The sequence below is a fragment of the Dipodomys merriami genome, unplaced genomic scaffold (genome assembly GCF_024711535.1).
Source record: "Dipodomys merriami isolate MVZ:Mamm:240054 unplaced genomic scaffold, mDipMer1.0.p SCAF_37, whole genome shotgun sequence".
Lineage (NCBI taxonomy): Eukaryota > Metazoa > Chordata > Mammalia > Rodentia > Heteromyidae > Dipodomys > Dipodomys merriami.
Window position 1 is genome coordinate 14,156,708 of NW_027205270.1, and position 19,763 is coordinate 14,176,470.

Consider the following 19,763-nt stretch of genomic DNA (forward strand, 5'->3'; position numbering starts at 1 on the left):
CATCATCTATTCAGCCTTTTTATGTTTAATAATTAACAAACCTAAGACAGCGCTGTACTTATATTGTACTCTTTTTATTTTTTCCATATATTTTCAAGTCCTTTTGAAACAATCCTAAAAACCACTCCCTGGTTGAGTCAGGCATTCTCTGTTTTCTATGATTTTAATCCCAATATTTGTTCACATAAATTTCTAATTGTTATTTTAAACTATCTTGTTGTTGTTTTAATAATAAACACCATAATGGTCTAGATCTACCTAATCTTTGCATAAAATCTAATGAGTACCAAGATAGTCTTTTTCCTTTTACATTAATCCATCTATTTTTATCTTTATAAACTCCTGTATAAGGCAATGGTTCATCGGTCGGCTCAGGAAATGTGATGTCCCTATAATGTAAGCTGGACCAAACTTAGTCATAACTGTTGGGGGAATCTTTCTTTTCCTTTTATTATCAGGGGTCCCTTTTTCTAGAACTCTCTGTGCTTTTGGGATAACTCCTTCTGATTTAGTTTAATTTATTAATTCTGCCTGTTGTAACATATCTGGAAAATCTAAATTTACTATGAGTGAGCAGCAAAACTGCTTGTGAAGTTGCAGGAGCTTCTGGAGGCAGTGTCATATCAGATGATATATTGATTGGGGCATTGTCCACATTTAATCTTTAGTCCTAGTCTTTATTATTCAGAGAAGCCGTCTCTATTGGACTGGAAAGAAACAACAAGCTCTATTTGTGGATCAATAGAAAAATAGCCAAAACAAGAATAAAGGCAACTAATGTACTACCAAGAAGGATATAATAAGAATAAAAGTGGAGGCAATAAAGGTGCAGCCAAGTGTATAGGAAGACTTGAACCAACACCCCCTTCCTGCAGGCATGCTTCCTTGAAGCTTATGCTTTGCCTGGAGCAATCTCTCATGCAGACTTCACGGGGCGTGGCGAATAGGCTTGAGCCACTAGAGCCTGGCAGCTTTTAAGCACCTCTTACACTTACTTTAGTACTATGTCATTTTTATTCTACACTTGGTTTTGAACTTGAGACATATCAGTTTTCTAATTGTGGGTTTTCCCCTCAAGCTTATTTTGGCTTTTCAAAGTCTGGCTTCAAAGCCACAGGCAGCTAAACATTCTAATCAATGTCAAGGGGAGGTTTAGGTTTTTTGTTTGTTTGTTTGTTGTGGTCAGTTATAGGGCTTTAACTCTGGGTCTGGGCCCTGTCCCTCAGCTCTTCAGCTCCACAGCTCCACTTCCAGTTTTCTGATGGCTAATTGGAGATACTAGTCTCAAGGACTTTCCTGCCCATGCTAGCTTTGAACTGCAATCCTCAGATTTCAGCCTCCTGAGTAGCTAAGATTAGAGGTATGAGCCACCAGCACCCAGCTTCAAGGGGATTTTTTTTTTTTTTTTTTTTGGTCCGGTCGTAGGGCCTAAACTCTGGGCCTGGGCGCTGTCCCTCAGCTCTTCAGCTCAAGGCTAGCGCTCTACCACTTGAGCCACAGTGCCACTTCTGGCTTTTTTCTTTTTGCTTATGTGATGCTAAGGAATTGAACCCAGGGCCTCAGGCATGCAAGGCAAGCACTCTACCACTGAGCCATCTTCCCAGCCCCTCAAGGGGATTTTTATCCTCACAAAAATTACATGTTGTTACAGTGCAGAAGTGTCTGAGAACTCTCTACCCCTACTATTCCTGATTGCACTGAGATTTCTTTCTCTTGGGCCATGCAGAAGTTTTGTATTTTATGCACCGGCTAGTCTCAGTGTTCTAGGCAGCAACTCCTAATGATTAACCCTGTTGTCCTAGCCTTCTTTCAGAAATCAAACTACAGTTCACAGAAGTGCTTCTGCTGCCTTTCTGCCCATAGGATGGTGGAGTGTTCTAGGATTATGTGAGCCTGGTGAAAGAGCCCTGAGGAAAGCTCTGTGGCCCTTGGATGGTTAAGAAGACTTTATTGGCTTGGTTATAAATACTGTAACAAGCCTGTGACTGGTTGCTCATGCCTGTAATCCTAGCAGTTTAGGAGGCTGAGATGCAAGGATTGTGGTTTGTAGCTGAGCTGTGCAGAAAAGTCTGTATGACTCATGAGACTCTTATCTCCAATTAACCAGCAAAAAGCCAGAAGTGGAGGTGTGGCTCAAGTGGTAGAGTTCTAGCCTTGAGTGGAAAATGTAGTCGCAGTAGGTGCCCAGGCCTTACCTTCAAGCTCCAGTACCAACACACACCTGCACACACAGTCGTATAGCAAACACGATTAAATCTGTTATTTTTTGGCACAGGCCTCAGTTTCCCTGGATTCTGAGTTAGAAAGCTGGAGGTGGAGATGTGACTCAAGTGGTAGAACACCAGCATTGAGTGAAAAGACTAAGTGACAGTGCCCAGTCTCTATCTTCAGCTTGTGTTTGAAAAGCCAGTCCAATAACTGAGCAGTGACAGTCCCTTGGTATCTCCCTACCTTGGAATCTGAGCCTCACCAGAGCAATCAGGCAGTGGTGGCCACATGGACTTGTGCGGCATGCTGGGTGGACACCATGTGTGTGCCAAAGTTTGGATAGTAGGTAATTGGATCAAACAGAGGCCATAGTTTTAGAGAAATGTCATCCGTAGAAGCAAGGAGGAAACAGGTCCATCTGGGATAGTGACTAAGTTCAGCCCAGTCCCAGGAATAAATTTTAGACAGCACCTGTCCAGCACAGAAACTCAAACTGCTGCCTGAATGGGGCAGAAGAGTGTGAATGTGAATCCCGAGAATTGGGCTGTATCAGGAGGATATTTTTTTCTAGGTTCTAGCATTCGTTCTTCAAAATGAATTGGGAGGCAAAATTTTGCCTAGAATAGGTCTATGTACAGATTTTCTTTTTTAGTAAAGTCAGGGCACCCATGCAGTGGATTCTAGTCCCAGTTTAGTCAGCTATTTGATGTTTCAGAGGAGCAACCCAAAGAGAAGGGCCAGCCACACCACAGTGACTCAAGCCTGGAACCCTAGACACTCAGGAGGCTGAGATCTGAGGATTTTAGTTCAAAGTCATCCCAGACAAATCCAGGAGACTCTTGTTTTTGTTGTTATTGTTGTTGTTGTTGTTTTGCCAGTCCTGGGGCTTGAACTCAGGACCTGGGCTTTGTCCCTGAGCCTCTTTGTGCTCAAGGGTAGCACTCTACCAACTTGAGCCACAGTCCAACTTCTGCCTTATTTTAGTTCATTGGAGATGAGTCTTTCACAGACTTTTCTACCCTGCTGGCTGTGAGCTGTGATCCTCAGATCTCAGCCTCCTGAGTATCTAGGATTACTGGCTTTGAGGCACGGGTGCCAAGTCAGGAGAGTCTTATCTACAATTAAACAGCAAAACGCCAGAAGTGGAGGTATGGCTCAAATGGTAGAGCTGTGGTCTTGAGTAAAAAAGCTCGGGGATAGGGCCCAGGCCCTGAATTCAGCCCTAAAACCAATACAAGGGAGACAGAGGGAGATACACACACACACACACACACACACACACACACACACACACACACAGCTAGAGAGACAGAGACCAAGAGTCCTTCCTACTATCTTGCCTTCTTTTATCAAAGTGAAAAATGAGGGTTTTACCCTTATTCAGCCTCCTGGCAAAGATTAAGAGCCTGGGTGTGAATAAAGCTTTTAGCAGAGTCACCAGCGAGAGATTTCTCTCTTGCAGACAACTCTCATCATCATCTTCCCAGTCACACGCCTCCGCCCCGCCCATTGCCACTTGCCCCGCCCCTCGCCCTCTCCCCTCTCCCCCCTCTCCCCACCCCCTTCCCCGCCCCCTTGCCCCATCGCCCCGCCCCTCACCCCCGCCCCTGCTCTGGGCATTGAATGCGTAAATCCCGGGCTCCTCCCGGAAGTCGCGCTGTGGGTCCGGGCTGCTGCGCCGCCTTCGAAGCCCCAGCCCCGCTGCCCCTGCGCCGCGCGCCGCTCCCGGTAACCGCGCGCGGCCCCACTGCCCCCTCGCTGAGGCCCTGGGTGGCGTGTCTGGGCCCTGACCGCCCTCGCAGCCCGGCCCTGCCCGGCTCGAAGTCCGCGCTAGCTGCGTCTGTGACCTCCAAGCTGGAGCAGCCGGGAGGGGGGATAGGGGGGAGTGAGGGAGGGGGCGCCGCCTGCCTTGTAGGGGTTCGGCTGTGAACCCCGACTTTGGGGAGATGCTCTGTGCCCGGAGGCTTAGGCCCCGGCGAGCAGCTCAGGCCTCCCGGGACCAACTTTCCACCCAGGCCCACGTGCTCCTGCAGGCCTGTCCCCGAAGGGAGGACCCCCCTCCCCCCCCCCCCCCCGTCCGCGCCCCTCCCCACTTCGCTGCGGCCTTCCAGAGGCTTTGGCCTCTTCTTCACCCTGGTCGTTACAGCTGTTGCAGTTTTCTGCTCTGTTTCTGCTCTGGATTAAGCTCCAGAGGAGTAGCAGGGAAGATGACTACCACAGTAAGCCCCAAGGTTTACCCAGGCCAGTCCTGCCGCCGGTGCCTGCAGGTCCTATAAATCAGTCCATTCTTCCTCAACTTCACCGCCACTGCGGGAGCAGATTCTCTCCCTGGGCTTCTGCAGTGCACTGCGGTGTTGCTCTGTAGTTTTTGCTATGTTGGCCTGGGAATGCTTACCCTCTGCGGCAGGTGGACAGAACATGGACAATTCCCAGCTTGGTAAAGAGCCTGGGTTCGTGGCTAATCAGTCCAGCACTGTGCTCCCACGGGCAGAGCTGGAGTCAACCCTGACCTTTGTTCTTGGACAGTTTGCCCGCATCCTACTGAGCGGGGAGCTCAGAGCAAGAGCACATGTGGTCCATTCCACTCAGGTGCTCTGAAAAGATTTCCTGCCGCTGATCCTTATTGCCCCACATGCCCCTGCCCCTGGCCACACGTGTGCAGAAGTGTTTTGGGCAGCTCATTTGCATGGTTTTATTTAGTCCAGCTCTATCAAGGGAACTCACAAGACTTTCTTCCTGCTACTCCAGGTTCTCAGACAGCTTGCTGGACACTAACCCTTGCCAAGAATTACCTTCCTCTATTAAGGCACTGCTAGCCCCTGACTTCCCCACCCTGCTTCTGTGTGTGGACATTGTGCTTGCATTGCGTACCCACTGCAGTAGTCTTTTGGTGTTACCTTGACTTCCTTTCTTTAACAACGACTTCTATACTAGGGGGTCATATATCTTATGCCTATGCCCCCTGTTCCTTTTCACTGTCTACAGATTCCTGGCTTGGATGATTAAGCTCATCTCTGCTCTAAATTGGGTGAACCATATATCATATGCCAGAGGACTGGCATATGACAGTCCATGTAGAACTCACACTGGTTCCACAGGTGTCAAGGACATCTTCTACAAAGCCAGAATTATTCTAGGCCAGTGCCAGCTTATGCTCTTACAAGATTTCTACCCTCTCCCTCCAAAATAATCATCAAAAGGTGGCTAGTCTGAAGCTTGTAGCTCATGCTGGCAATCCTGAGATCTGAGGATCCTGGTTTGAAGCCAGCCCAGGCGGGAAGGTCCATGTGACTCTTATCTCTAATTAAACAGCAAAAAGCCAGAAGTAGAGGTGTGGCTCCAGTAGTAGAGTGTTAGCCTTGAGCAAAAGTACTTAGGGACTGCGCCCAGACCCTCAGTCAAGCTCCAGTATGAGCACAAAAAGCTGGGCTGGAGGCATGGCTCAAGTGGAAAAGCACTAAGCAACTGAGCAAGCACGAGACTGAGTTTACACTCCAGTATTGGGGGTGTCAGGGGAAAGCTGCCTATTTCTTCAAATATCCTATACCAACCTGTATTTTTGTACTTGGAGATAGACTTTACTACTGGTGTGGACTGAGCTTTCTCTTTTCCCAGCGTTTCCCAGTACTGTTCTCTAAGGTAGTGAATCAAGTTCATAATCTGAATAGTACCAGAGACTCAAGTTAGATCTGTTGTCTGCAGGTCTGGGACAGACAGCTCAGTTAGTGGTGGCTCAGAGACCAGCTGAGGGGGCTGTGGCTGTTCGAGTTTTACCCTGTGGTGTGCTGGGGCTTGAAGACCAGGTCCTCTACAACTGTTCCCTCTTCAGGCCTCCAGGATCATGTGGTATACCAGCACCAGGGGGATGGCCCCACAGGTCGACTTTGAAGGAGCCCTCTTCTCTGGCTATGCACCTGATGGGGGTCTCTACGTGCCTGAGGAGCTCCCACAGCTGGACAGAGACACCTTGCATCATTGGAGCAAGCTCTCCTATCCCAGCCTGGTGAAGGAGCTCTGCTCCCTCTTCATTGGCCCTAAGCTCATTCCAAGAGCTGAGTTGCATGGTAAGCACCCATGCCCTCTGTCTCTGCCAGCTCAGCAGTCCTACTCCAGAGCTGTAAACCCATCACCTGAATGCTAGAAAGTCTCTAGTTGCATTTCCCCATCTTGGAACTTTTCCCTGACTCAAAAAATCTCAGAATTGGAACTATCCTGACAGAGTTCATTTATTCCATCCATTTCCCACCTCCAGTGAGCTAAATGCCCACATGATCTGCAGAGCACTTCTTTATTTAATTTTTTTTTATTATGACTAGAGATGTTATAGTCATCCTGAGTGGCTTTAATATTAAGGTATTTTCTCTTTGTGTATAAATCACCAGAACCTCAGATTGCTATTTTCTCTTCCTGAATGGATTTCAGAAAGGACAATATTACCAAATACCCTGTACTGATGTGGCTCACAAACTATAATGTGCCAATAGGTTCCCCTGGACACCTTTAATAGTTTAAGATGGGTCTAGAATTCTATATTTCTCTCACATTCCCAGATAGGATTAGTACTGTTGGTCGATGGACCACACTGGATAGCAAAAATGAAATCCATAATATGGGTATTTGGGGTTGGGGGGCTGGGAGAAGTGAACCATTCAGCATGTGATCCAATAGGCACCACCACAGATTCTGTATTTTAACCACATCCCAGGTGCTTGGTCCGCCAATGAAAGTTTGAGAAGTTCTGTACTAGACTACTCTGCCATAGATGTCATGGTATATCAGTCATGCTCAGGTCCTGGCAGCATGATATAAAACAGTATTTCAAAAACTAAATGAAATCTTTCTGCCTGTAGGAAAGAAAATAAGAAGAATGAGACACTGACTTAAAAAAATGCAACTAGTTAATTAGCCTCTATTGGAATATATGCTCACAAGAAATCCAGGCTCTGATAAAGTGTACTAAACGAAAAATGAAAGTCTTCAAAAACCAGTTCTGGTCACTGGAGGATCCTTCTGAGGAATCTATAAACAGTTTAGCTCATGTCTTCCCAGATTTTTTCCAAGGTGTATGAAGTTGTATTCATAAATGTTCAGATAAAACAAAACATTTATGTTACAAATGTTGAGATAAAGAGCTTCTGTTTGTTTTTTTTTCTTTTGGTTTGGTAGCAGCAGATGATATCTTTAAATTTGGAATGCTAATGAGACCGAAAGGAAACTTTAAGGAAGATATAATGCCCTTCATCCACTGTCTAACCCACTGTCCTAACAGATCTGATTGACCGTGCCTTCAGCAGATTCCACCACAAAGAGGTGGTTCATTTGTGCAGGCTGAGGAATGGGCTGAATGTATTGGAGCTGTGGCATGGAGTCACATTTGCCTTTAAGGACCTGTCCCTGAGCTGCACAGCTCAGTTTCTGCAGTACTTCCTAGAAAAGAGGGAGAAGCATGTCGTTGTGGTTGTAGGTATGTAGTGGGGGTCCCTTAGTGCTGATGGTAGTGTCCACCTATAGGATGCTCTCAATTGAGTCTCTTATGGAATCAATTCTAGAACAAGATTGTTAATCTGTTTTGGCACTGGGGAACCCTTTGTCATGCTAGTAGAGGTTATGGCTGCTTCTCAAAATAATATTTTTTGTTTCTTTTTTTCTGGTCCTGGGGCTTGAACTCAGGGTCTGGGTACTGTCCCTGAGCCTTTTTGTACTCATGGCTAGTGCTCAACCACTCTGAGCCACAGCTCCACTTCCAGCTTTTTCTGAGTAGGTGTTGGAAATAAGAGTCTTATGGACTTTTCTGCTTAAGCTGGCTTCAAACCATGACCCTCAGATCTCAGCCTTCTGAATAGTTGGGATTACAGGTGTAAACCACCAATTCCCAGCTAGTAATGTTTTTAAGAATACATAAGATTGTGAGGAGTATACCAGTAGCTCACGCCTGTAATCCTAGCTGCACAGGAAGCTGAGATCTGAGAAGGTTTGAAGCAAGCTCAGATAAGAAAGTCTGTGAGATTTTTATTTCCAATCCACACACACACACACACACACACACACACACACACACACACACACACACACACACACACTCACACACACTCCACACATTTTAGCTATGGATCAGTGGATCCTAAATGGAATTGTTACTGAATTTGGCAACAATACTTTAAGGGCCGCTTATTTCCTTTTCTACCCCTCTCCCTTCTTCTAAACACACACACACACACACACACACACACACACACACACACACACACACACACACACACACACACACACACACACACACACACACACACACACACACACACACACACACACACACACACACACACACACACTCCACACATTTTAGCTATGGATCAGTGGATCCTAAATGGAATTGTTACTGAATTTGGCAACAATACTTTAAGGGCCGCTTATTTCCTTTTCTACCCCTCTCCCTTCTTCTAAACACACACACACACACACACACACACACACACACACACACACACACACACACACACACACACTCCACACATTTTAGCTATGGATCAGTGGATCCTAAATGGAATTGTTACTGAATTTGGCAACAATACTTTAAGGGCCGCTTATTTCCTTTTCTACCCCTCTCCCTTCTTCTAAAGGGGAGATGTCTCCTTTCTTCCCATCCAGGAACTTCTGGGGACACTGGGAGTGCTGCCATTGAGAGTGTCCAAGGGGCAAAGAATGTTGACATCATTGTTCTACTGCCCAAAGGTCACTGCTCAAAGATCCAGGAACTCCAGATGACAACAGTGGTGAAGGACAATGTTCACGTGTTTGGAGGTGGGTGGTGCTGGGCAGAGGCTCCAGAGCATCAGGTCCTGCCTTGGCTGAGTCTGTTTTTGCAGATGGCCTAGGACACACTACTGAGCATCTTTCTTACTCCTCTTTCTCTCTCTCTATCAGTCCTTTTCTGATATAGGTGATATAAATGCATTGGTGTAGTTCTGCGAAGGTTTCTGACTCAGCAATCTTCTCAACTACTAGAGGTGACAGATGCATGAACTCATAACAGCTCAACCTAGAAAGTGCAGGTTTAATGCCATACCTCACAGAATGCCACCTCCTAGTAGGTTTTACCTGCTAGTGGCCTGTGTGTAGGAAATAAGGCAGAGCTGCAGCTAAGCCAAATGATTTGGATTTTATTCTAAGTCGTTGACAAATGTGTTAAGCCTGGGCTGGCTTCAAACAATTGTCCTCAAATCTCAGCCTCCTGTGTAGCTAGTATTACAGGTATGAGTCACCCATGCCCAGCCACTTCTAGCTTTCTACTGGTTAATTGGAAAGAAGAGTCTCTTGGATTTATCTGTCCATGCTAACTTCAAATCTTGATCCTCAGATTTCAAGCCTCTTGCATTGTTAAGATTATAGGTATGAGTTACCAGTGTCTGCTGAGGATATATTTCGAATTTTAAGAAAATAATGCAGCTGGGCGCTGGTGGCTCATGCCTGTGATCCTAGCTACTCAGGAGGCTGAGATCTGAGGATCTCAGTTCAAAGCCAGCCCAGGCAGGAAAGTCCATGAAACTCTTAACTCCAATAAATCACCAGAAAACCAGAAGTGGCGCTGTAGCTAAAGTGGTAGAGCACTAGCCTTGAGCTGAAGAGCTGAGGGACAGTGCTCAGGCTCAGAATTCAAGCCCCACGACCGACAGAAAAAAAAAAAAAAAAAGAAAATAATGCATAACCAAATCAAAGTTGCTTATAAACATCACTGTTCAAATTTTCCTTTCCAGAGCTTACTGTTTTTGTTTCAAGGAGAATGTGTCTAAGTTCAGAAACTAACAACAAATAAATGCTTTCCCTTAGGCTGGTGAGCAGTCAGTATGGATCAGCTGGCTTATTATGTGTGGACATGATGTGTTAAAACAGCAAGAATTAGATCTCAATTAATACTATTATTCAAGATGTTTTTGGCAGGAAATAACAGAAAATACAAACCAACTTAAAGAAGAATAATTCCTAGATTCTATAACTTGTCCTCCAGAGGTGGTGTGTGCTCTTCCTTGGTTGAGTCAGTAGCTCAGTGGTACCTTAGGAAACCAGTTCTTGCAATTGTTTTCTCTACCTTTCCCACTCCTGAGCATTGTTCCTGTTGTGGTCACATGATGGTGATTCTGGGTAACCAATTCTCTCTTTTTCTATGGCTCTTCCTTTTTTCTCTGATTATAGTTAATTTTATTCAGGAAGTATTAGATGGTTATAAAGCATATTTTCAGAAATATAGAGGTGTGTGTGTTTGTGTGCATGCACATAAGCATGCATGTGTGTGTTGGTCCTGGAGCTTGAACTCAGGGCCTGGGAGCTGCAGTGACTCTTCCTTAGGAGCAGTGAATCTTTCTCTAGAACTTCATGTATATGTCCCTTCGCCTCTCGCTGCCTGAATTTATCATATGTCCATCTTGGTGCCAGTTCCTGGTTTCACAAAAATGCTTGGCTTGGTCCTGGCAAAGATAAAGGAGTACTATAACTGGATCCAGCATTTGGGGGTTGACATCTGAACCTGAAGTCAGTCCCCCAGCCTCATTGCTATTACACAGTGGTTAGGGGAGACTGGTTCACAACCTTGTTGCTTGCTCTAGCACTTCCCCCAGCCAATTTCACTCCCTGCCCTTCCTGGATGGATCCAATGGAGAAAGGCCCAAGTGTCACATAAGAATCAGTATTGGCTAATTACTGGTTCTGCTATCTTGGGGGACATTTGTTAAACTAGAGAACAAGTCACTGACAAATTTGCCTAATGATTCACTTAAAATGAAGCTAATGGCTGAGTGATAGTGGTTCATGCTTATGATCCTAGCTACTCAGGAGGCTGAGATCAGAGGAGCAGGATTTGAGGCCAGCCCTGATAGGAAAGTCCATGAGACTCTCATCTCCAATTAAGTGGAACTGGGTTCAAGTGATAAAAATTCAGGGATTATGCCCAAGCTCTGAGTTCAAGCCCCAGGACTGGCATACTCACACACAAAAAAATTAAGCTAATGGGGCTGGGAAGGTGGCTCAGTGGTAGAGTACTTGCCTTGCATGCTCGAGGCCCTGGGTTCGATTCCTCAGCACCACATAAGAAAAAAGCCGGAAGTGGCACTGTGGCTCAAGTGGTAGAGTGCTAGCCTTAAGCTGAAGAGCTGAGGGACAGCGCCCAGGCCCAGAGTTCAGACCCCACGACTGGACCCCCCCCGAAAAAAAATTAAGCTAATGTATAACAGTTCAGAGAGAAGTCTTTACCAAGCAAGCTTATCTGATACATGGAACAGAAAAAAGGACACTCACTCTTGTGACCTAAATGAGGGCAGACCACAGGGGACTAGCGACCGTTTCCCTCCAACCCAGGGAGAAGTACAGAGTAAAGGACCTTCCTCTCAGAGTCTCAGACTCTTCCCATTGGCTAACACTTTTCTTCCTTCACAGAAGTCAGGGAGAAGTGAGCATGGAATATGAAGCAAAATACTTTTTCCACTATCCCCAAAGCTGCCATGTTATATCTTACTTTATATAATGATAGAACTATTACAAACTGTTCTGGCTACATTTTCTTTTATCATAAGCAAGGGAAGATATCTAGGATCACCAGAATATGAGCTATAGCTAGTATCCCTGAGAAGCTTCTTGTTGAGTCTGGAAAGTCATGGCTAAGCCATGAGGTTTAGCGATGGTCTCAGGTGGGTGGGCTCAGCTCCCAGGGTACTAGTGTAGTCCAGTGCTGACTGCCTATGGTGGCTTCTTGCTTCTGAGAACCACCCTCTTCTCTCTTCCCCCAGTGGAGGGAAACAGCGATGAACTGGATGAGCCCATTAAGGATGTGTTCGCCGACGTGGCTTTTGTCAAGAAGCACAACCTGATGAGCTTGAATTCCATCAACTGGTCTCGGGTCCTTGTGCAGATAGCTCACCACTTCTTCGCTTACTTCCAGTGCACCCCTTCCATGGACACTCACCCCCTCCCTCTTGTGGAAGTGGTTGTGCCAACAGGGGCTGCCGGTAACCTTGCAGGTAAGGAGACCCCAGGGAGCAGGGAGACTTTTCAGATAAACATTCAGTCTTTCTTGCTGTCCTCTGGCTGAAAATATAAAGAGCATGAAGGTCATGTCCTAGTTCTGAAAGTGACAGGAAACCACAAAGAATGTCTCAGATTTTCCTGCTCTGTATATGTGTGTGTGTGTGTGTGTGTGTGTGTGTGTGTGTGTGTGCGCGCGCGCGCGTGTGTGTGTGTGTGCTTGCCCCATAGACACCCTAGACTCTTGCTGCCTTGGCTTTACCCCAGGGTGCTTTAGCAACTTGACCTTGCATTCTCCTTCAGCAGAGTGTGGAGAAACAAAGTGAAGGCTCAGCTGGGGAGTCTGGCAGTATATCCTCCCAGAAATATGGACTTTATTCCCAGCCCAGTCAGCTGCCTGCTGTGGGGGCGGTGGCTACGTGGCATGATGCGTTCCCTCTCCTGGACACTACCCAGATACCACGTGAGGTGGAAAGCATTCTGGACTTAGGATTCTGGCCCCAGATCTGCCCTTTGCTAGTTGATTGGCGATATGGCGGTCCCTCAGATGCTCTGGGGCTGTAAAAAGAGTGAATCACTTATCATATATCTCTGGACTTCTGCGGGGAGCAAACAAGATTCTTGGTGTGTGAATGAACTTTGTAAAGATAAACTTTATAGCTGCATACCCTTAAAATAAATTTCCCATGTAATAATAAATATCCATAAACATTTGTATATATATTGAGAACAGTGCTAAATACCTGTAATGAATGAATTCATCCTTACAAAATGCAGACCTGTAAGGAAGATGAGAGAGTCACTCCTTGTTATGAGTGGAAATTGGTTCTAGGACCCCCATGGGTACCAGAATTCACTGATGTTCTCAAGTCCTTTATCTAAGGTGTGTGTACATTTGGAATCATCTCTAGATGAGTTATGATAACTTATCAGCATAGAACTTCTATCTAAATCATTGTTATACTTTTATAGTGTAGGGAATAATAATAATATAGTATAGGGAACAAAAGTCTACATGTTCAGACAATTTTATTGAGTATTTTCCATCCATCATTGGTTGAATCTGAAGATTCAGAGCCCACAGATATAGTTTGATTTCTACTTTCTCATGAAGAACTAGAGGAGAAGACAAGGTCAGCTAGTCCCTGGTACCATGGCTGGTCGGTAGCAGTGCCAGGATTACAGCCTGGGTGATTTAGAGCATATGTCCTCAACAGCCCACAAGGCTTATGGTATTACTATTTTTGGTAGTTCTGTCTCTGGCATTTCTTCAGAGGGTGCACCTGGGATAGTTGAGGTGATACCATGAAAGCAACTTAGTGGTTAGGAAACTCCTCCACTTTTTCCACTAGTGGAGTGGGGATTAATCACGGGCCATAGGCTTCTTTACCACCCATGGGGTGAAGTCTACCCTTCTCCTTCATATTACCCTTCAGCGCCTAGTGCTGCTTACAGCTGTGAAGCTAAGGTTCTCTGCAGCCCTGCACCCTCCACAGCACCTGGCATAAAGAAAACATATGACCAACATTTGCCAAGGATGTTCCTGCCTAGAATTGCTCTGTTGGAAGCTGGTTATCTTTTAGCATCTGGAACCTTCTTTTGGGTGGGGACGTAGATTGGCCTTGACCTTGAACTCAGGGCCTAGGTACTATCCTTTAGCTTTTTTTGCTCAAGGCTGGAACTCTACCACTCAAGTCACAGCTCCACTTCCAGCATTTTGATGGTTAGTTGGAGATAAGAATCTCTTGGATTTGTCTGCTTAGGCTGGCTTCCAGCCAGGATCCTCAGGTCTCAACTTCCTGAGTAACGAGGATTGTAGGCATGAGCCCCTGACACCCAGCATTCTGGAGCTTCTTGAGCTGAGCTTCCATTTATTTATTTATTTATTTATTTACTTATTTATTTATTTATTTATTTACTTATTTATTTATTTATTTATTTATTGCCAGTCCTGGGGCTTTAACTCAGGTCCTGGGCACTGTCCCTGAGCTTCTTTTGCTCAAGGCAAACACTCTACCACTTGAGCCACAGCAGCACTTCTGGCTTTTTTCTGTTTATGTGGTACTAAGGAATCGAACCCAGGCTTCATGCATGCTCGGCAAGCACTCTACCACTAAGCCACATTCCTAGCCCTTCCATTTATTCTTGTTATTTAAGGATGTCATATGTTTTCATGATGATCAAAAGAAATAAGAATATGAATGTGCTTTGCAAAATTGAGCGTGATACTGGGGTGGTGTGGGTATCCTTAACTCCCCTAACCAGTCCCCAGAGGAAGACCCATGGAAGAAGGCTCCGCCCTCCTAAGGCTAAGCCACATATTAGGGTGTTCCATTGCTCAGGATTAGGAATTCCTTGTTAGTTCCATGCAAACAAGAGGTGCCACTCTGTCCTTCCTCAGTGTATCTCTAGGCCCCATCCACAGCCACAGCTTCTGTGAGGTTGATTTAGGGGAAATGCATGGCTAGGACTTAGATGAACCTTGAACCTGGATGCTGCCACTCAGAAGGTCTTTGGACAGGACATTCCAGTCCCTTGGTACCTTCATTTCCGCTTCCACAAATGGGTTGTCTCACAGGAATGCACATGTGCATTGGTACCTGGTAGGTGGCTGGCACATAGAGTGGGATAGGGTGATATGCTCTCTGTGTGTGTCTCTCTCTCTCCCCCTTTCCCTCCCTTCCTCTCTCCTTTCTCTGTCCCTCTCTCCTCCATTGTTTTGTTCTGATTTGTGTATCATTCACACATTTAAACTGTACAGTGCTTTTAGTATATTCCAGAGTTGTGTGACCATCACTGTAATCAGCTGTATAACATTTATATCCCTGAACCCGGTAACAGCTACTCCCATGTGCCCTTGACCATGCCCCACATCAGCCCATGCCAACCACCCGGCTATTTGTCTCTCTGAATTCTCTGTTCTAGATACTTTATAGAACTGGACTCCCATACTTGATGGCTTTTCTTTAATCTATTTATTGTATTTTCAAAGTTTATCCACATTGTAGCCCCTGTCACTGTTTATTTTGCTGCATGGATTTATTGTATGTTGCAGGACATTTCAATTGTTTTACATCTTGGCTGTGATTAATGATGCTGTGAACACCTGCGTATAAGTTTTTATGTAGACCTGTGCTTTTAGTTCCTTTGAGTTTGTTCCTACTAGGAGAACCACAACACATATAGTAACTATGTGTTGAATATTCTGAAGAACTGCCAGATTGCTTTCCAAAGGAGTATGCCATTTTATACTCCTACCGGTTCCTAGTAGGGAACAGTTCCCTACTAGGGAAGTTCCTAGTATTTCCACATCCTCACCAACAATATGGCTTTTTATTTTATAAGCCTCCTAGTGAGTATGCTGTGATAGGTCATAGTTTTGGTCTGTGTCTCCTTGATGATTAATGATGCTGAATATGCTCCTTGAACATTTGTATATCATTGTGTGTGTGTGTGTGTGTGTGTGTGTGTGTGTGTGTGTGTGTGTGTGTGTGTGTGTGTGTGTTGGTAACTGGAGCTAAATTCAGGGCCATGCCCTTGCTTGGCTTTTCCCTCAAGGCCAGTGGTCTACCACTTGAGTCACACCTCCACTTCCAATTTTTTGCTGGTTAATTAGAGGTAAGAGCGAGTCTTACAGATTTGTCTGTCCCAGCTAGCTTCAAACCACAATCCTCAGACCTCAGTCTCTTGAGTAGCTAGGATTATAGGCATATAGCTACCAGCATTATATAGCTACCAGCATCTAGAAAATCATTTGTTTATCTTTTTCTTTTCTTCTTTCTTCTTTTTCTTTTTGATGCTGGTCCTGGGGCTTGAACTTGGGGCTTGGATGCTGTCCTTGAGCTTTTTCACTTGAGGCTGCTAGCACTCTATCATTTTGAGCCACAGTGGCATCTCCAGCTTTTTTTGGTAGTCAGTTGGAGATAAGAATCTCGTGCACTTTACTACCCAAATTGGCTTCCAGCCACTATCCTCAGATTTCAGCCTCCTAGAGTAGTTAAGATTATAGGCATCAACCACTGGCACCTGACTCTAGGCTAGAGAAATTTCTGTTTCAGATCTTTTATTTTTTAAATTGAGTTACTTGTATTTTTATTGTTTAGTTGTAAGAGTCCTTTATATATCCAGGATATAGATCTCTGATTAGATATATGATTTGTCAATTCTTTCCCCAATCTGTACCTTGATTTTTCAGAATAACTGTCATTGGAAACACAAGTCTAACAAAAGTCTCTCCATTTTGATGAAACCAAATTTAACCAATTTTGTTTTTGTTTTTGTTTCTGAAACATTGTTGTCTCCTGTGCTGTCTCAAGCCGGGTGCATTGCTCAGAAGATGGGCCTGCCCATCCGCCTGGTGGTGGGAGTGAACCACAATGACATCATCCATAGGACCATCCAGCAGGGAGACTTCTCTCTGTCTGAAGCGGTCACACCAACCTTGGCATCAGCAATGGACATCCAGGTGGGCTGACGGGGAAGGGACAGCTTGACTCAAGTGTTAGTGGGGTGGGACTGGATGAAAGCTGAAATCAGCATGACCTGGGAGGGACTCTGCCTTTCTGCCCAGGTACCCTACAACATGGAGAGAATCTTTTGGCTGTACTCCGGCTGTAACAGCCAGGTGACAAGAAGCCTCATGGAGAAATTTGAAAGCACCCACACTCTGCTTCTACCCAAGGAACTGCACAGCAAGGTTGGTCCCTATCTATACAGCATAGGGAAAGCAAAGGATGTAGCCATACAATGGACTGAGAGGTTAGAAGTTAGGGTAAGGGGAGGGGATATCTAATGTTTTTTTACATCTACTATGAAACAAACACTTTCACAGTCACCTTATTTGTGTTGATTGTGTGTGTGGTGGTGGTGGTGGTGGGTGTACTGGGGCTTGAACTCAGGTACTGCCCCTTAGCTTGAGGTCAAGGCTAGCACTCTACCACTTGAGCCATACCTCTGCTTCTGGCTTTGTAGTGATTAATTGGAGATAAGAGTCTCACAGACTTTTCTTCCCTTGCTGGCTTCAAACTAGGATCTTCAGATCTCAGCTTCCGAGTAGCTAGGATTACAGGCATGTAATGAAGAGGCAATAGAAATGTGGTTTATAGTCAGCCAGACCTAACCTCAATTCAGCTGTGAGATGTTGGACTTTTCCTTAAACTATGCTTCTCCATGTCCTCATCATAAAACAAGGATAAAAATGTTTGTCTCATGATGGGGAGATTTAAACCCAATAATACCTGTGAGGCATTTTGTAGAGTGCCTGGTAATTCATGACTTAATCCAGTAACATTGTTTTTATTTATTGTGGCTGTTTATTTCCAGTAATTACAACTGGCAAACAAGTTCAAAGCCACTGTGCCCCTCCAGTCTGAGCAGACTTGCTCCTGTAGAACTCTTCTTCCACCCTCTCCATTGTCTCTCTTTCTTTCAGAATGAGAGTTTATTATTTAGAAAGTAAATAAATTGATTTATTTTAGGAATCTGGTTAGAAAGGACTGCTTTTATTTCAATACAACCTACTGATGGTTAGTTATGTATAAAATATAGGATTTCTGAAAGTACCTTTAATTTTCAGTACCATATTCCCACTAAATGGTGAAAATGTTTGACTGCCTTTGACCTAGTCCATGTCAGACTATTGGCAACTAATTGGATTTGTGAGCCAAATTCCAACTAGATACATTGACCTACAACTCAATGAATGAATCAGCTCAGACTTGGGAAACTAGCCAGGCATGGTGGCTCCTGTCTGTAATCCCAGCACTCAGGAAGTGGAGGCAGGAAGATTGAGTTCAAAACCAGCCTGGGCTACGTAGCAAGTCTCTATCTCAAACATCAAAACAAACCAAAAAGCCCAGACATCAGGCAACTGATTTTTATCCTGAACAGAGTCAGCTATTTAGTATGACGGTTTCAGCTGTGTTACCGGTGTTGGTCTGTGAACGGGCTTTTAGCCCTCTTTCCCTACTTCTGTAGCCCTGACACCCACCTCTTTGGCCCTGGTAATCTTCAGCTTTTAGAGGCGGTGACATCTGAGTCGGTGTCAGATGAAGCCATCACCAGGGCCATGGCCCGCTGCTGGGAGGAGAACCAGTACCAGCTGTGCCCTCATTCTGCCGTGGCTGTGAGCTACCATTACCAGCAGACAGACAGGCAACAGCCCAGGTATAGATCCCGTGCGGGGTCTGGGTACATGGGGGGACGGGGGGAGGCTTTGAGTTTCAGGGGTCTCCTCTTTCCCAGGTGAGGAGATGGGATGGAACTGTGGATGATGGCTTTGGACAGTGTGTGTGTGTGTGTGTGTGTGTGTGTGTGTGTGTGTGTGTGTGTGTGTGTGTGTGTGTGTGTGTTTGTGTATGTGTGTGTGCTGGTTGGTGAGCTAAGCCTTCAACCAAGAGCACCTTGCCAGGTAGGGGCAAGTTCAAGGTACTAACGGTCCCTTGGTCTCCCCTTTATGCCCTCCCCTCCTCCTGTGTCCCTCATTCCTTTTCTTTCTCTTCTGCCTCCTCCTTCCTTGTCCTCTGGCTCGTCTCTCACCTATCCTCCTGCCCACGCCTGCCCCATCCCTTGACAGCGTTCCCCGGTGCTGCCTGGCCCCTGCCTCTGCAGCCAAGTTCCCAGAAGCAGTCCTCGCTGCAGGGCTGAGCCCCAGCCCACCTGCGGAGATCCTAGCCCTGGAGCATAAGGAGACACGCTGTACCCCAATGCGGAGAGAGGATAACTGGACACAGATGCTTCGGGACACCATCGAGGCCCTGAGCCAGAGGTGGAAGGGTCAGGCAGTCATGCCCTAGGAATAGTCTTAATTGGAGTTGGTTTTCTTTGGACTTTCTGTTCCCAGGAGGGGGCGCCCTTGAGCTACCTGGGACCCTTTCTCCCGAGTCTGTTAACACAGGCCTTGTGCCTATCTTCTTGAGTTTATCTGGCTCCCAAGCCATGTGCAAGCTGTCTTGTCAGCAGAAATGATGAGAATCTCAAGAATAAATGTGCTGTTCAGTCTGACGAGATTCTCAGATCTCTGCAGCCCTGTGGCTGTGGAGTGGCGTTGCTGAGGTGTGTGGCTGCTCAGGTTGCCTGGCTTTATGGAGGCAGCGGAGCAGGTGGGAGAAGGGGGTCCCGGTGCCTGTGATGTGGACAAGGATTAAAGTGGGGATCCCCAGATCCATGCTGTGTGGACAGAAAGCCTCAGTGACATGCAAGTCAAGTTGATAAAGTGAGTCAGGTTGCCCTCTCTTTTGTCAGCTGCTGGCTGGCAGCTGCTTATTTATGTTACTGGGTTCAGGTTGAAATCCTGTGGATGCCAAGGAGCATTTTAGGCCAAGCGAAAACCCATGAATATCAATGTCAGGATTGTGCTTTGGATGCTGGGGGTCCTGGACCTCTGGAAAGGGTGAAGGTATCTATCTATCTATCTATGGTGAAGGTATCTATTTATCTATCTATCTATCTATCTTCTATCTATCTATCTATCTATGTATCTATCTATCTATGTATCTATCTATCTATCTGTCATCTATCTTCATATCTATCATCTGTCTATCATC

The 19,763-nt window shown here is 45.7% G+C and overlaps 1 protein-coding gene across 4 annotated transcripts; it reads left to right on the plus strand.

Moving 5' to 3' along the window:
* Positions 1-3,856: 3,856 nt before the first annotated feature.
* LOC138804719 (threonine synthase-like 2) lies at positions 3,857-19,226 on the plus strand. 4 transcript variants are annotated; one of them, XM_069989184.1, is made up of 9 exons: positions 3,857-3,936; positions 6,038-6,272; positions 7,478-7,672; positions 8,857-9,009; positions 11,985-12,215; positions 16,536-16,684; positions 16,790-16,915; positions 18,233-18,384; positions 18,794-19,226. In XM_069989184.1, the coding sequence occupies exons 2-9, from the start codon at positions 6,050-6,052 to the stop codon at positions 19,011-19,013; spliced, it is 1,449 nt and encodes a 482-aa protein (XP_069845285.1). In that variant the 5' UTR covers positions 3,857-3,936; positions 6,038-6,049; the 3' UTR covers positions 19,014-19,226. The 4 variants fall into 4 exon arrangements, with proteins under 4 accessions (XP_069845285.1, XP_069845286.1, XP_069845287.1 ...); XM_069989185.1 differs by having other exon boundaries at positions 8,941-9,009; XM_069989186.1 differs by lacking the exon at positions 7,478-7,672.
* Positions 19,227-19,763: the final 537 nt, after the last annotated feature.

Coding starts and splice junctions, on each gene's coding strand:
- LOC138804719 (XM_069989184.1), top strand. CDS start 6,050: ATGTGGTATACCAGCACCAGGGGGATGGCCCCACAGGTCGACTTTGAA. Junction 12,216..16,535: donor GGCTGCCGGTAACCTTGCAG/GTAAGGAGACCC, acceptor TGCTGTCTCAAG/CCGGGTGCATTGCTCAGAAG. Junction 16,685..16,789: donor CATCAGCAATGGACATCCAG/GTGGGCTGACGG, acceptor CTTTCTGCCCAG/GTACCCTACAACATGGAGAG.